This window comes from Barbus barbus (assembly GCF_936440315.1).
Source record: "Barbus barbus genome assembly, chromosome: 30".
Lineage (NCBI taxonomy): Eukaryota > Metazoa > Chordata > Actinopteri > Cypriniformes > Cyprinidae > Barbus > Barbus barbus.
Genome location: NC_136758.1, coordinates 26607323 through 26624038, shown reverse-complemented (window position 1 = coordinate 26624038; position 16716 = coordinate 26607323). Strand labels below are relative to the sequence as shown.

The 16716-nt window shown below is 37.9% G+C and overlaps 1 protein-coding gene across 1 annotated transcript; it reads right to left on the bottom strand.

Moving 5' to 3' along the window:
• Positions 1-418: 418 nt before the first annotated feature.
• Positions 419-16285, bottom strand: LOC306850353 (XK-related protein 6-like; the record flags this gene model as incomplete). Its single annotated transcript, XM_079385931.1, has 3 exons — positions 419-1386; positions 3299-3495; positions 15684-16285. 3 exons carry the CDS (start codon positions 16283-16285, stop codon positions 419-421), a joined length of 1767 nt encoding a protein of 588 aa, XP_079242057.1.
• Positions 16286-16716: the final 431 nt, after the last annotated feature.

The following is a 16716-nucleotide window of genomic DNA, read 5'->3' as shown; positions in this document are numbered from 1 at the left end:
ATCACAAGCGGAAAATCTAGGTTCTAGCAGGTGCTTTTTGTATATAAACCACCACTTGAGCATATCGATCAATGCAAATATCAGATCAGCCAGCATAGATTAATAAAAGTTGTAAAAAAAAAAAAAAACACACACACACAAGGCGGTGTTGATGTGGTCAACCAATCTCCATTTTTCCAATGTAATGGTTTCCGCAGGCTGTAAACACCATGACGCATACATATCCCTTCACGGGGACACTTCTAAACGGATATTGTAAAAAAGAGACAGTATATACATACAAAATATGTACACATCTTCTGGAGGCTTTTCACGTCAAAGAAAAATGTGCAATGCTTGATGCTTACACTCTTTTACACACAAGTACGCATTTATACGGAAACCAAAATGGCATGCATTTCGCAAAACGTGGCAGACGTCACAGGGACGACTCGTACTGCAGGAGCTCGTACAGCAGCGGTCCGTCCCTGTACCTGATCCCGGCGGTGGCGGGCGTGATGAACTGCAGGATGTTTATCGTCCTTCGCAAGCGCCTGTCCACGAAGTGCGCGTCCCAGGCTGGGTAGCGTTTCCTGGGCATGTCGATCTTGATCAGAGGACCCTCCGGCCGGTAGCGGCCCAAGGGAGTGGTGGGCTCAGGCGAGCGCACCTGAAACACGGGCAGGCAGGTGTCCGCCGAGGCGTCGTCCTGCTGGCCAAAGGTCCCCATGGAAGCCCGGGTGGAAGTGGGTTGGGACGCTCGAGGCCCAGGGGTGGGCGCCATGGGCTCGGCCTCCGGGGGTAACGGAAGTCCCCAAAGAAGCTCGGCACAACAGGAGCTGGCTAGCACCCTTATTTTAGGTCCCATCGGATGAAGGAACCCGTAGTAGATGCCCATGAAAACCACCCCTGAGGCAAAGGTCAGGTAAACCCCGCAGAGCACCAGCACTGCATAGGAGTCGGTGGTGACCGGGTCTCGGTAGGCGTACCACAGGCAAGTAAGCACCGTATTCTCGGCAAGCACCACAAAGTAGTAGATCACCATGCGGTACCGGGTTCGGCCCTCCTTCACGTTGAACCAGCAGAAGATGTAGACGATGCCCACCACCATGTTAAAGAGCACCTCTTCCCATTTGGACATGCAAAAATCTGTGCCGCCGTGCACGATCCAGAACGCCATGGCACACCAGTGCACAACCACGAAGATGCCGAAGTAGATGTGGAAGATGGAAGCGAAGAGAGCGAAGGAGAGCACCCGTGAGGAGATGGTGAAAAGCCTCCAGAAGATGTGGATCAGCGCGCCTCTGTAGCTCATGCTCTTTTTGTCGTCTCTGGAGTCGCGCAGGAGCTTGTGGTACGAAGCCAGGACCCAGGCCAGCGAGAGTAGGGAGGCAACGGAGGAGACACCTGTGAGGTATTCGTGATGAGAGACAGTCTTCAGTATACTAATCAGAGGCCCTGTTTCCACCTGATATTAAGATATGTTTTCAGTGATCTGATCAGCCGAGACACATGACCGTTTGCACCTGGTTTTAAATGTTTATCCTGTTACCATTTGTGTTCGAATTTCGTCTAGACCTCCCCTCTTGTTTCGTCACACTTTACATCACTTTCACGGAAGCGCTGAATGTGGCACACAAATACAGTAGAATGAAGGTACAGACTTTAGTCAGGTTAGACAACATATTTAACTTAATGCGGATTAAAAAAAACGAGGCTATGAGGAAGGAGTGGGCGATATGACCAAAATCTTGTACGAGATGAGTAATTTTATTTCACGGTAACGATATATAATCACAATATAGTTATTTTTGCTTTAAATAAGGTCTTTACGATACCATAGAAATTTAATAATTCCTGTCACCAGTATCAATATCACAAAAAATACTAGTCTAAATTAAAAAAAACAACTTAAGCTCACTGAAGACAAGTAAACATCAGCGATTAAAAGAGAACAAGACAAAAACTACAGTAGAATAAATAAGAAATGCTACATACAACATATAAAATTATCAAATGTATAGAAACACTGCGTTTTCGTCACTGTGTAAATTAAATATATATTTCTTCTTACTAAAGTTACAAGATTTAGTCAAGAGCAGTGAGAGATTTTCTCTCTTTTGTTGTTTGATTAACATAAACGAAAGACAGCAGGAATTTTAGACTGCTGTCACTTTAAGAGCTGCCGGATCCAATATACTGTTACACGTTATCTTTCTCTGCTGTTTGCTTTCAGCCAAGACCTAAATTACCTTGTTAATGAGAATACTTGCAAAACTGGCCTTTTGACACATACAACTGTGTGTATTTAACCATTCAAGCCCTATAAAGCCAGTAGCCCCTCACTGCAGAACAAAGATCCAGGGGGCGGGGTTGGATCCACATCTAGAGGGTGGAGATGGGTAGGTTTAGGTATATGTAAGATCTAGATCCAATCGCACCCGCCCATATCTTGTGTTCTGCAGTGAGGACCATCTCTATAAAGCGGCAAAAATAACTCGCTGCTGATTGCGTTTAAACAAATTAAAATCACTTGTCTTTCTGTTTTAACCACAATGCTTAAAAATGCATACAAACAATGCGTTTTCGACCATGAATAATAAATAAAAGAAATCTCTTTATATAAACAAACTAAGGCTTTATCTGTGCTCTTTCCATTTAAAATTAGAGGAAACCACTGTAATTTCATCACAATCCAAAAAAAGATGCTGCATACATGCAGCATGGGCAGTTTCTGATCTAAATTAGATTAACCGCTATAAACGAAGCAGCACTGCACTTATAAATACTACTTTAATATGCATTATATTGAGGCAAGATGAAAAGAAAATACCATCTAAACTTTTCTGAAAATGGTAAATTCCCCTCAGAGATACATACACAAACTCCTACCTACAATTGTATCGCGATTCGTTAAACATCTCAACCCAATTTGAATTGTCGAATATTTGTATTGATCTTCAACTGGCTCAGTGTGCATCGCTACATCCCTAGTGAGGGATAGACTTGCAGTATTTACAATGGAACGCACTGTAAAAGGTGCTAGAATGCGTCATTTTCACCAGCTCACAACTTCCGGTGTGTAGTTAAATGTTGTTGTTCATTCCTGATTACAGGATGATGGAAGCAGAAGTACAAAAATGCCAACTCTCTTCTGGGTTTCAGGGCTCAATCCTGGCCTACAGCACTCTACAGACATCCAGCTGAAGTAGGGGGATCTGTTAAGCTAGCATTTATCATGCATTCTGAAAGTTTACAATGGCAAGCACTAAGCTTTAGTTGACTGAACTAACTCCACTAACGTAAGGTTCACACTCACACTGCAGCGTCTCGGCCCGGTTCTTCTGGATCATTATACAGAGTTGTAGCACCAGTTGGGGGGCACTCTCTAGAAAGGTCTCCAGCAGCCGGAGCATGTTGACGTCAGCATACTCGTACATCATCGCCCAGTAGAAGCGCCGCCTGTGTTCCTTCTGCCGTCGACTCTGGATGCCCAGGTACATCGTGCGGATATACCTGTTCAGAAGATCAAAACATTACTACAAGAACACACTTTGTTTGCAATTACCAGAAGCTACAAAAACCCAACACCATTAGCTGCTCAGTGATTTCATATCTTATCATGTTCCAATGACCCTTTTCAATGAGACGCATAGCTAATAAACATACGCATCTCTGGACAAAATGAGCAACATTCTTGTAAACAGAATCAGTTTTTTTGCATATGAAAAATATATGCAGTGGTCTTCTTTTTTATTTTAATGCAGTAATTCCCTTAATTATACCATGTGGGTGAAAGCACTTCTAGATATGTATGAATAATTAAATAATTAAACTTGTAATTATATTTGCAGAAAACATACTTTGTGTTAAAAATGAGCCTATCACGTAAAATAATCAGCCTAATTTTACAGACAGTTAAGATCCATTTCCAAAAGCACAAACATAAAGTAAAATTTGAAAAGTTGTAATTAAAATAGTCACAATGTGAAAACGAAAATATTGCATGCAATTAGAAAATTGAAAATATTTGTTAAATACTGTTTTATTTATCTCATGTATTTGTTTTATTTTTGTCATGTAGTTTTGTAAAGTCATTATTATAATACTAGTTTTAATACATATTTATAATACTGTTTTGATCTGTTTGCTATTTACTATTTTTATTCTTTTTTTTTTTTTTTTTGGTTCAAGATTCAAGATGAATCTTGGCATATAAAAAAAAAACATGCAAAAAATTTTTAATTTTTTTTTGATAGAGTTTTTAATTGATAGAGAATAACAAGTGCGATTTTAATGATATTTTGACAACTGAACCAGGAAATCTCTGTTTTTTAAGAAATCTAGTCACCTTAATGTACATTTGCAGGTTAGCATTTAATCCAGGTTAAGGTACAATAAATCTACATTATGACTGCATCCGAAAACTGAAAAATGCTGCCTGTTATTTCCAGCGAGAAATTAGTATTAAAGTAATTAAATATTTGTTTAGTTATCACCAAAACTTGTTCTATTTTGTTGTAGATCATTAAACCGTTAAGCTGCCTCAGAAGCCTGTCTGAAATCAGTTTCGTGAGGTGCTTTCGTGCAGAAATGCTGCCTGCAAAGTCATTGCCTCATAAGGCAGCGAGGCAGCAAGTCAGCTGCCTAAGTTTTCGGATGCAGCCTACATGTGGTGCTCCATCCAAGAACTTGCAATTTAGCATCTATTTGTCCAGCTGTTCACTTGGCATCACCACTTGACTTCCCATCAATGCATTTTACCAGAGATGGATACAGTTACAAAGCATTGAAATAAATGACTGAATAAATAAATAATTTATGTAACCATTTCTTTAGAAGAGATGTGCAATAAATTGTATCGTTCGCATGTGCCCATCATTTTTACAGGATGCTTGAGGCACAGCGACTCTGGACATGAGTGTGAATTATTATGTCTATAAAATGAGCTGGAGCACATGGAAGCAGGAGTTTCCCATCACGGGCAGACTTATTACATCAGTGTTTCTTGATCCTGAAGTACCCAAATACAACACACTCATTTTACAACAAATATTCAGGGCAGTATTCACATTGTGACAACACACAGGTGACAAGAAGGCATCACCGCTCCAGTGATTTGTTTTTTTTCAATGATATTTTGAATTTGTTTTGTTGTATTTTTGCATTTAATTTGTTTTTTATTATGTCTATATATTTATTTTATCATTTTTATTTCAACAAACTAAATGAAAGAAATGTTGCTTTGACAATTAGCTGAAATAAGTATGATTTTTTTTTTTTTTTCAGTTAACATTTATTTTATTTCAAGTAAGAAATGTTTTTTATGGTTTTATTTTATATAATAACCCTGCACTGCTCACATAGTACTCTAGTCTGGAGTCTAAAGCTGTGAAAACAGACAAACAGAGTGAGATATCACAGTATATATCGCATATGCATCTCAGTTTATTAACACTGCATTTATTTACAGTCACTGTGGGACATTTGTGCACTATAATGATTAATGGCCAATACTGACTGTATGCAAACAAACAGACAACCTCTTTGTGTTGATATATAGCCAGTGGATACTGCACTGCCTGAACTGGGATATTAAAGCCTCTGCCACCCAGCAGGCTTCAGGCATGAGTCTAACGCCAGACAGAAAGAGTTATATCTCAAATCTCTCTAATAGTACCACAGGAAGTCACTCAGTGAACGGCCTTTATTTGCTTTACGTTTCCAGCTGAATGAGTCACTGTACGCAGCTGTGCCACTGATATTGACCCGGATGGGATGGGAATGGGGGCAGGTTACAGTAATGTTAGGTTTCATGTCATCCAAGCCGTTTCCCGTGTTAATCAATACTGCCTTAAAAGCATGGAGTGCGTACTAAAATCACTCTGAATGAAAGCTGATTAATTTAGCCACTAATTCATAGGATGTGCTATGACATACAGTTAACTGTAGTAGCAACATTTTTAAAAAAAGTCTCTTATGCACACCAAAGCTGCATTTATTTGATAAAAAATACAGTAATTTTGTGAAATGTTTTACAGATTCAAGTAACTGCTTTCTATCTGAATATATTGTAAAATGTAATTTATTCCTGTGTTTCAAAGCTAAATTTTCAGCATCATTACTCCTGTTTTCAGTGTCACGTGATCCTTCAGAAACCATTCTAATATGCTGATTTGATTTGCTGTTCAAGAAATATTTCTTATTATTATCAATGTTGAAAATTTGTGAGGATTTTTTGAACAGTATTTATATGAAGTAGAAATATTTTAATGTTTTCTAACATTATAAATTTATTTACCGTCACTTTTGATCAATTTAATGCATGCTTGCAGAATAAAAGCATTCATTTCTTTCAGAAAAAAATAAATAAATGAAGATTAAGAATGTAAGATGAAGTCATTATAATAAAAAACACTAATAAAACAGTGAACAGCAAGAGCTCTAGAAAGGAGATAATACAGATGTGTCGTATTAATGCAGCCTATCAATCTCCCATCTCCCCAGTCTCCATCATACAGGCAACAAAACTATGAATGAAAATAAACGTGTTGACACATAGATCCATATAAAGCAATGATCTTTTCCAGAGTCTAAATACAGACAAACAGAATTACTTTGCTTTCTATCTAGAAGTGTGACACCTCGGATGAAAGATTTGCTGGGAATCCTGGGGTTTTCCCACTAAATCCTTCCAGGGGAATACTATGAAAAAAAGGATTTCCACTGTTTCATATCATCCAACAAACATGGAGAGAAACAATGGGAAAATGATTGGGAACATTATGCATGCTTGTGATACTCCACATTTCTTCTCTTTTCGTCTCACTTTCCAGAACTTCCAAAGTGCAAAGTAAATTTTTCAACTAAAACAAATTGTTAGAGGAGGTGAAATGTGAAAGATATTTTTGCATTAATAAGACAGAAATGAATGTTAAAAACAGGGGGGGGGGGGATAAAGAGACAGAGAGGTAGACTTACACTCATCTCCCTCCGTTCCAGAAGCCTCTTTCTTTCTTTCATTCATTCTGTCTGTCTGTCTGTGAGCGAGTAAACCTCCCTGTACCAAACCAAACTGCTTCTGTCTAGATCATCAGTCCATCAGGGAAACTAAAGCAAAACAAACAGAACATAATGGAGTCATGAAATGAGAATGGGTGAGGGAGAACACACAACAACCAAACTGCAACAGAATTATGGGATCGAGCAAACATCAAATGAAAATGGGTAAAATGACTCCAAACAAGGCATGAATTAGAATCTTGTAAAGCAGAGAGATGGACGTGCTATTTAGAAAGAGAAGAGAATTCTGAACCTGAATACTGTTCCTTTTCAATAACTAAAGAAATTTTACATATTGCACACCTGAAGGTAAATATATGCATGCACATGCATAAAATTAACAAAAACAAAATATGAAGTTTGATAAGATGATAAAATGGCTATAGTATGCAAACCTGTTTATGCCAAAAAAACTGAGACCTTTTCGGTCAAATTTTTTGCACACAATTTTTCACGTATATCACGCAAATCTGTGTTTATATCTCGCAATTTAAAAGTCAGAATTGCAAGATATAAGCATAGAATTCTGACTTTTCCTTGCAGTGAACTCTTCCTTTACATCCCCCAATTCTGTTGTTTTTTTGCCAAAGAATAAAAATCTAAAAAGACTTTCTGCACCTTTTTATCTCATAATTCTGTTTTTGCAATTCTGAGAGAAAAAGTCTGAACTGAAAAATAAAAACCACACAAAAGTAAATATCATGAGCAGGATCAGAAATGATAACGGGACAGATTATCAATTAACAAAGGCTCATTTTCATGCACAATAGTATGTTATGACCTCAAAACACTTTAACCATAGTGCATGATTTGGAAACATTTTGAAGTTTGCATCACATAAACAGCTCCGTATGTATGGCTTTTCTGAAGTAAGCTTGCTTGTAAGCTCACCTGGTACAGCATTGCACTTGCAATGTAAAGCACTTGGGTACAGGTCCCATGAAACACCACACTGTAAAAAAAAAAAAAAAAAGTTGGGCAAACTTAAGTTTAAGGCAACCAGCTTCAGCAGATTTTTGAGTTTTCTCAACTTTTTTTGGGGGGGGGGAATTTCTAAACTTTTTGTTGTATAAACTTAAAACAAGTAGTTGAAAAAACTCAAAAATCTGCTGAAGCTGGTTGCCTTAAACTTAAGTTTGCCCAACTTTTTTTTTTTTTTTTTACAGTGCAGTTACGATAAAAGAGCTAAAAAATAGTAGAAGCAAACTAAAATGGCATAGTTGCTTCAGTAAATGCATGTTTATCTCATGCCTTAAACTTAAGTTTGCCCAACTTTTTTTTTTTTTTTTTACAGTGCAGTTACGATAAAAGAGCTAAAAAATAGTAGAAGCAAACTAAAATGGCATAGTTGCTTCAGTAAATGCATGTTTATCTCATGTTTGTTTTTGTTAACACTATCGGTGAGCTTTAGAGTAGGGTTTAGTGTTATGTGTTATATTTTCAACAACAACCAATGTCATAAAACATTGCCAGATTCACGTTCATCATGTTTTCTTTTAGCGTCATTCATTCACTAGACATTTCACTTTAAAAGTGTCATGCAACGTGCAAAAAGCATAAAATAAATCTGCAGAAATGATGCCACAAGGAGCTTGGATTGAAAAAATACTACCCCATAAATTCAAAACGAACTCTATTCTAGTTACACAAAAATTACAAAAAAATGATAGTCTGTCATTAATCACAAAACAACCCCCTTCAGGGTGATATGAGATTTCTTAGCATGACTGTACATGATCCCTCACACATTTATCAACAACACAATATGAAATCATACCACATGATAATATGACCATGAAAAAGAGCTAAAGCAAACACTGTGAAGATGGTCAGAAAACATGGGTACTTGGTTGAAGCTAAAATGCCACTGAAAGTAACCAAACCGCCCTGGATATGTAAAATACACACAGAAAAATGCTCCATCAAGTGTATTGTTTTCTAGGCCTACATATATTGCATAAAATAACATTGAATAACACTCTAAAAAACACTGTGACAACTGCAAAACCACAAATACATTCAAATGCTTAGTGACAGATTTCAGCAGACCGTTTATTCTGTTATGATATGTTATACATAATGTAAAGATAATTTTGTTTTTTGATATTTATTTAATTTTTCTCTTAGTTCTGAAACTGTATGTCACAGTAAAAATAAGGAAGAAGTGTGAAAAGTTGTTAATAATATTTCAATTAATGTAAACCGGCATGCACCAGAGAGTTTTCCACATGCAGACACAAGTGTTTCTAAATATCAGGAAATAATACAACCTTCATGCTCCTTTTTCCTAAGCTTACAGTTTGACTCTGCACATTAAATTGTAATACATGCATTATATTAACACTGAAAACATTACACCTAGATCCTATTTTGAACCTAGAGCATATTCCTGTAAAATAAATGTTTGCTGAAAATAAACTCACCCTCAGGACATCCGAGATGTAGAGGAGATTTGGAGAAATGTAGCATTACATCACTTGCTCACCAGTGGATCCTCTGCACTGAATGGGTGCCGTCAGAATGAGAGTCCAAACAGCTGATAAAAACATCACAATAATCCACACCACTCCAGTCCATCAGTTAATATCTTGTGTAGTGAAAAGCTGCAGGTTTCTAAGAAACAAATCCATCATTAAAGTGTTAATTGTGTGTTAACTGATGGAGTGGTGTGCATTACTTGTGATGTTTTTATCAGCTGTTTGGACTCTCATTCTGACGGCACCCATTCACTGCAGAGCATCCATTGGTGATCAAGTGATGTAATGCTACATTTCTTCAAATCTGCTGAAGAAACAAAACTATCTACATCTTGGATGGCCCGAGGGTGAGCACATTTTAATTTCTGGGTGAACTATTCCTTCTAGATATGCATGTCTACAGTAAATTGTCTGGCTTTTTGTGAAACAGGAAAATTTCACGCTTGCTCTTTCATTTGACCCCTAGATGAAGCATTCAGGTGCTATTTCAAGCGAGTGCATCATGACTAAGAGAAAGAACCTGCTGAGACACTGTAAACTCTGTCTCTTTCTCTTCTGGAGAGCTGTTACTGAAACTCCCGCAGGGAGGATAGATTCAGTTCACAGGCTTTATGCTTTTACCCTGAAAATTTCACAGATTGTGCCTGCAATCAATAATTGAACACAGCTTTAACACTGAGGTTTGTGTGCAACTCATGTTCTCACAGCAGAATCTTTTATAAGGAATCAGTCTGGGTTTAGTTCATAAAAGCTGTGCAGCTGAACAGACTGTTGAGCAGTTAGCAATACAATCTGAAGAAACAGACTTTTAGACCTCTTTTTCAGCTACAGAAACATGTTTCAGAGCACTTATTAAAGGGGCACGCGCGATTGTGAAAACATCTAAAGGTCAGGCAAATTTTGATGCACTATGAAAACAGTGTAATTTTTAGATCACAATCAAAATGTCTCTCTTTCTGAATTTCCACCACTTTCAGAAATCAGACAGATTCATATTCTGGTCTTCACAGAAGCAAAAAAGCCTTTGCACACAAAAACATCAAATTATTATTAAAATAAATAAATAAAATGCATGATATGACCTCTTCAAACAGTCTCACTATAACGGTAGATTCTGTCTAGCTAATGTCAACCCCGGAAAGTTATTTGCAATCCAGCAAATCTCAGTTTAATTTTTCTGTATTCTGTTCTGTATGATATTTTTAGTCCCATGCAGCTGCTGAATGAATTAAACAATCATAATCCTTAGGAAGCCTGATACATGCAAAGGCTGAAACTATAGCTGTAATCTTCTCTGAAAGTCCAGTGAATCTAATTCCCCAATAAAAAGAAACAACAGTTAAGGCTCACAGTTATCTGAAAGGTTAAATGGATGATGGAGGATTATGTGGCTAAGTATCTACTCAGGTTTAGAAGCTAAACACATTATTAAATCAGAACTATCCCTGTGCATATTGACCGTTTCAAAGTGAATTCATTTCTGAATTCATACCAGATCTATTACAGTGTCATACTGTAGTTTATTTTAATATTTTGAAACAAAGATTCTAGTTTTCATTTTAATTTTAGTAAATATTTTAGCCATTTTGTTGTTTTTGTTATTTAAAAAATGTATAGTTATATATATATATATTAGTATTAGTTAAAAAAAAAATTAAACTGGGATGTGCACGCCTTGGCAACAAGTTTTTTTTATTTTTTTCAGGTAATGAATTAGGTTCTTTCAAGTAACAGTTTTTTTTATCATTTTGGTTCTAGTTTTAGTCAACTATAATGATCCTAATGAATAATAACAGCATAAAACAACAGAATAAAATAAATAACTGATTCAAATAAAAAAGATTAGTATTTTGATAACTTTCCAGGGAAATGAAATAACTGAAATAAAAATAAAAAATATTTTATTTCAGCTAGTTGCCAAAGCAATGCAAATTACTAAACTACAGACTTAAAAAAAGAAGAAAAAAAAGAAATCCTGGCATTATGCACTGTGAAAATATTGTTTGGCTCTGTGACAGGTTGCTTTAATGGTTAGAGAGTCAGACTTGTAACCTGAAGGTCGCGGGTTCGAGTCTCAGGTCCGGCAGGGATTGTAGGTTGGGGAGTGAATAACCAGCGCTCTCTTCCACCCTCAATACCACGACTGAGGTGAGACCCTTGAGCAAGGCACCAATCCCCCAACTGCTCCCCGGGCGCCACAGCAATATGACTGTTCACTGCTCCGGGTGTGTGTTCACAGTGTGTGTTCTCTACTGTGTGTGTGTGCACTTGGATGGGTTAAATGCAGAGCACAAATTCTGAGTATGGGTCACCATACTTGGCCACACGTCACTTCACTTATGTTTCTATTCTAAATTGCTTTGGATAAAACGCATAACTGTAAGCTGGAAAGGGACAAAGATCCAAAGAATTTTTAACTTCAAAAACGAGTCCCATACTATGAGCAACTGGTACTGGAGACCTTCGGTTGCATTTATCATGTCGTTCTAGAGAAAGAGCGCATTCGAACATTAAACAAGTGCTGAACGTTAAACAAGGTAAAGGTTGCATGAGTGGGTGGACAAGAAAACATGAAAGCAACAGCTTGTGAGAGGGATCCGTGTAGCAGTGAAGTGTGTCTCGTCCCAGGAGCCGCTCGTGCTGCGGTTAAGTGGAGGCAGTAAAAGGCCAGTAACGGGCCGGTGAAAGGTGTGAGCTCTGGGGCTCGGGGTGAGAGAAAGTGCACTGAACAGATGCAGAACAGAACAGAATTCAGGTCAGTGTGTCAATGTCAGCTGCTGGACTACAGATCACTCCTGCGTAACAGGACGGCATGGACCCGGAGCTCACCCGTTTCATCAGGATGCTGCCCAGAGGGTTAATAACAGATGCAAGAACGCTAATTAGATTCTTGTGCTTCCTTGTGGTTTCTTAGTGGTCCTAAAGAGTTCATGCTCCACTAGTTGTGATATTCTTGTCTCTAAATACGGACCGTTTCCTTTCTTCAGTGCATGTCTAGGGGATTTCATTCATTTTGATTATAACACTTCTCCAGAACTATATCCAAATTATTTCAGGAACTATTCATGTCAAAATTGCACACTGCAAAAAAAATTTGTTTTTTTCTCTTGTTTTCCAGTACGAGCATTTTAATTTACTTGAGAAGCAAGATGACTTTTTGTCTTGAAACATTTATCAAAATTAACTGATTTTTGTTCCCCCTTAAAATAACTGCCAATAAGGTAACAAAATACTTGCTTTTTCTTTGAATCAAGTTTATTTTTCTGATGCCAAATTCTCTTTTTAAGCATAAACTCACGACTTGATGTCTTAAATTATATTTATAGCTTATAAAATGCATCATGATTTAAGATTGTTTAGATATTTGTACAGGAAAAGTAATTAAATTATAATTTTTTTCAGTTCAATATTTAGGATTAAGTGTTTGTTCAATTCACTAACTTCAAATATACTTTAAAATTAAATTTGTAAATACTGATTATTGAAGTACATTTTGCAAATAAAAAAAATTCACATTTAATTCAGTGTGTTATTTGGCATTTCTTTGCAATTCTTAGTGCAAAACAACACAAATTAAATCCTCTATGAAAACACCAAAATGTATTATTATTATTACTATTATTATTATTAAACCAGGCAGGAAAAAAACCCTTTTTGAATTCTTTTCGAAATCTCTTTTACAGAAGTGTCCAGGCCAAGATATGCAGCAAAAAATAATGTGTGCACAAAACCAAATACAATTAAGAACAACATGGAATATATATATTTTTTAAATATTAGACAGAAACCAGAGACAACACTTACGAACTAACAAGACATCATCTTGGCACTATTAATTCATTTCTTTGTTTATTAATTCTAGTCATATGTCAACATTAGGGTCCAAAAGCCATTCAGAACATCTTTTTCTCAATCCTGTAAGCCCAAATGTCACAGAATAACAACTGGACATGATCTGCATGTGTAAAGTAAATGCTTGGAAGGGCTGAATGGATTGTCACGCTGTGAGAGCTCAGAGTCAAGCTGGGGTCTTACACTCTGAACACCGCAATCAGCCCTCATCAGTGTTAGATCTCTGCCAAGGGAAGCATATGTGCATCCAGAGATTGAGAGCGCCGCCGATGGGGAACAAATTCTCTGCCTGCGCCCGCCAGCTTCTGGTCACCCCTGAGCCCCGACAGATGATCTTAACCGGCGTGACAGTCAACTAATTGTCTTATTCAGGCCTGCAAACACTGACTACATCTCCTGTCGTCCCGCTGATGAAGCCAAACATCAACAACAAGCTATTCTTACATATCACTGGACGCTCTCAGGATACAGGTTACGCCGTGTGTGGAGCTAATCACAGGCAATTATATATACTGAACAGAACAGAGCACAAAAATGATGATTTATCACTAGGAAATGTTTTAATCTGATTGACTGAAAAATCATGCAGCCTAGAATCCTTCTCTAATCTAATCATTTGTATGAAAATACTATTTAAAATGAATGTTCCACTTTATATGACCGGTTCAAGTTATACTGTACCATTTCACCAAAAGACTAAACTATGGCAGTCAATAAAGCAAAAGGAAATTAGATGAATTGCACAAAATCAGTCAAAATGCTTACACCGCATTCCAGAAAAATGGAAACAATTATTATTATTAATACTTAATGACAATTACACACATTTTACCCAGATAATCCCCACAATGATTTAATTAGCATTATTTTGATGCAGAAAAAAACAATAATTTATATAATTTAAAATTGTATAAACCCTCTTATAAACTGCAAATTCTCATTAAACATATTCAAATATTTTTTCAACTATTATTAATATTATTTACATCCTGACTTTCATTTCATGTCAATTAAGCAAATTTGCCTCCCCAAAATCACCACAATAATTTAATTTTCAATATTTTAATACAGAATATATTACTAAAATATTTAGACCCAATGTTTTTTTTTTCTATAGGTGTAAAAATTCTCATATCGGAGTAAGAAAAGATAGAGTGAATAATAATAATGTGAATAATAGTAATTAAAATTTGGGAGCAAATTTTGATGAACTGTTATATATACAATATCAAAAGACAAAATGTGTTTTTTTATGCTATATTTTTTGTGCGATTTACTCAACTACAATTTACTAAAAAAATACAAATTCTGTATTCGCCTGTTCGTTCTCATGCTGTATCTTGACGACATGTTTGTGATTCTGCACTGGTTAAAAGCATCTGAATGCTAATGCTGGTGATGCAAAGCTTTGTTTTACGCTTATTTGCTCATATTTTAGTCCTATTCAATGCCACAGAATAACATCAGACCAGTGCAACCCCTCACCAGAACACACACGCTTCTCAATCAACATGAAATATGACCTTGGAACGACTAAAACATTGACAACATCCTGAAGACAAAACTGAAAGTGCAAGCAACATCCTACAAAATCAAGCCCAAGCTGGATGCAGCAAAACCAACCCAACCAGACCGAGGTTTGTTTTCCTCTTGCAGAGGTCATTCAAGTAAATTAATTACAAGCTCTATCGATTTCACACTCTCCAGCCTGAAGTGAGCCCGTCATTCTGCTGAAATGAACTGTTTGGCATCGTTACACAGATGGTGAGAGGACACTGAACGAGCTTTAAAGCAAGAGAAAGAAAACATTGTTTCAACTGAGCTAGACTGCTTGACTTGCTGGATATATAAGGCACTACATGTGACCCTGGACCATAAAACCAGTCATAAGATTTGTCTGAAATCTGAATAAATAATCTTTCCATTGATGTATGGTTTGTTAGGATCGGACAATATTTGGCTGAGATACAACTATTTGAAAATCTGGAATCTGAGGGTGCAGAAATCTAAATACTGAGAAAATCACCTTTAAATTTGTCCAAATGAAGTTCTTAGCAATGCATATTGCTAATCAAATGCAGTTTAGGTAGGAAATTGACTTCATGGAACATGATCTTTGGCGTAAAAGCAAAATCGATCATTTTGACCCATATTTTTGGCTATTGCTACAAATATACCCGTGCTACTTATAACTGATTTTGTGCTCAAGATTCATGTGCGTGCACTCGCTCAGTTATTGTGTGCATGATCTCTGGAGTCAAAACAAGCACATCATGTGCATCTGATCAGTGCATATGACGTCCAGCCTCTTACCTCCACACTTGTCCCATCTGAAGGATGTGCACGCAAGCATGCCAGATCCAAATGGAGATCGCACAGCACCTGTCCCTGTCGTAGATGCGCGAGCTCAGATCCGCCGTGGCTTTTCTGCTGAGCCCCTCCACGGCCCCGAGCCCGCCGCCGGCGTAATCCTGGACGAACCACCTGAAGCTCAGGATCTGGACCAGCACCGACGGCACTAGCACGAAGAACAGCGTGAGCCCAAACCACAGATAGTCCCGTTTGGAGTAGTAGTCCAAGGCCAGCCACAAGTCCGTGCCGACGTCCCAGAAGAAGACGAGCATCGCGAGAACGATCCAGAGGCAGTCCAGCCACAAGCGCTCCTCCGGCTGGTGCTGATGCTGCGGCCGCCTGCCTCCTCCTCCTCCTCCAGCAGCAGCAGCAGCAGCCCTATCTCCCAGCAGCGCCTGCAGACACGCGCTCCTGCATCCCCAGTAGCACGACGACGTGTTGCAGCAGTGGCAGATGTGTATAGCCGTGCTGTCCAGCGCATCATCGTCGCCGACCGCCTCGTCCAGATTGTGCAGCTGGGCGAAACCGGTAACGACCCCCACGCCATCGGATTTTGCTGCCATCTTGCTCTCTGGAACGCTTCATCCCCCCCTCCTTCCGCGCTCCGTAACGTCACTTCCGCGATACCTGTACTGGAGGGAGTGTGTGTGTGTGTGTGTGCATGTTTATGTGGTTTATGAGGACACAAATTTGTATAATGACATGGGTATGACAGAGGTATTACAATATGAAGGTGGTTTATGAGGACACTGCCTATATCCCCGTAATTCAAAAGGCTTAAAAAACATACTAAATGGTGTTTTTTTGAAAATCTAAAAATGCACAAAGTCTCCTGTGAGGGCTAAGTTTAGGTGTAGGGTTGGTGTAGGGCAATAGCACACACAGTTTGTTCAGTATAAAAACCATTACGCCTATGGAGAGTCCCCATAAACCACAAAAACCATACATTGTATATTTCACAAGGTTTTTGAAAGTAAATTTTCTGTACACATCT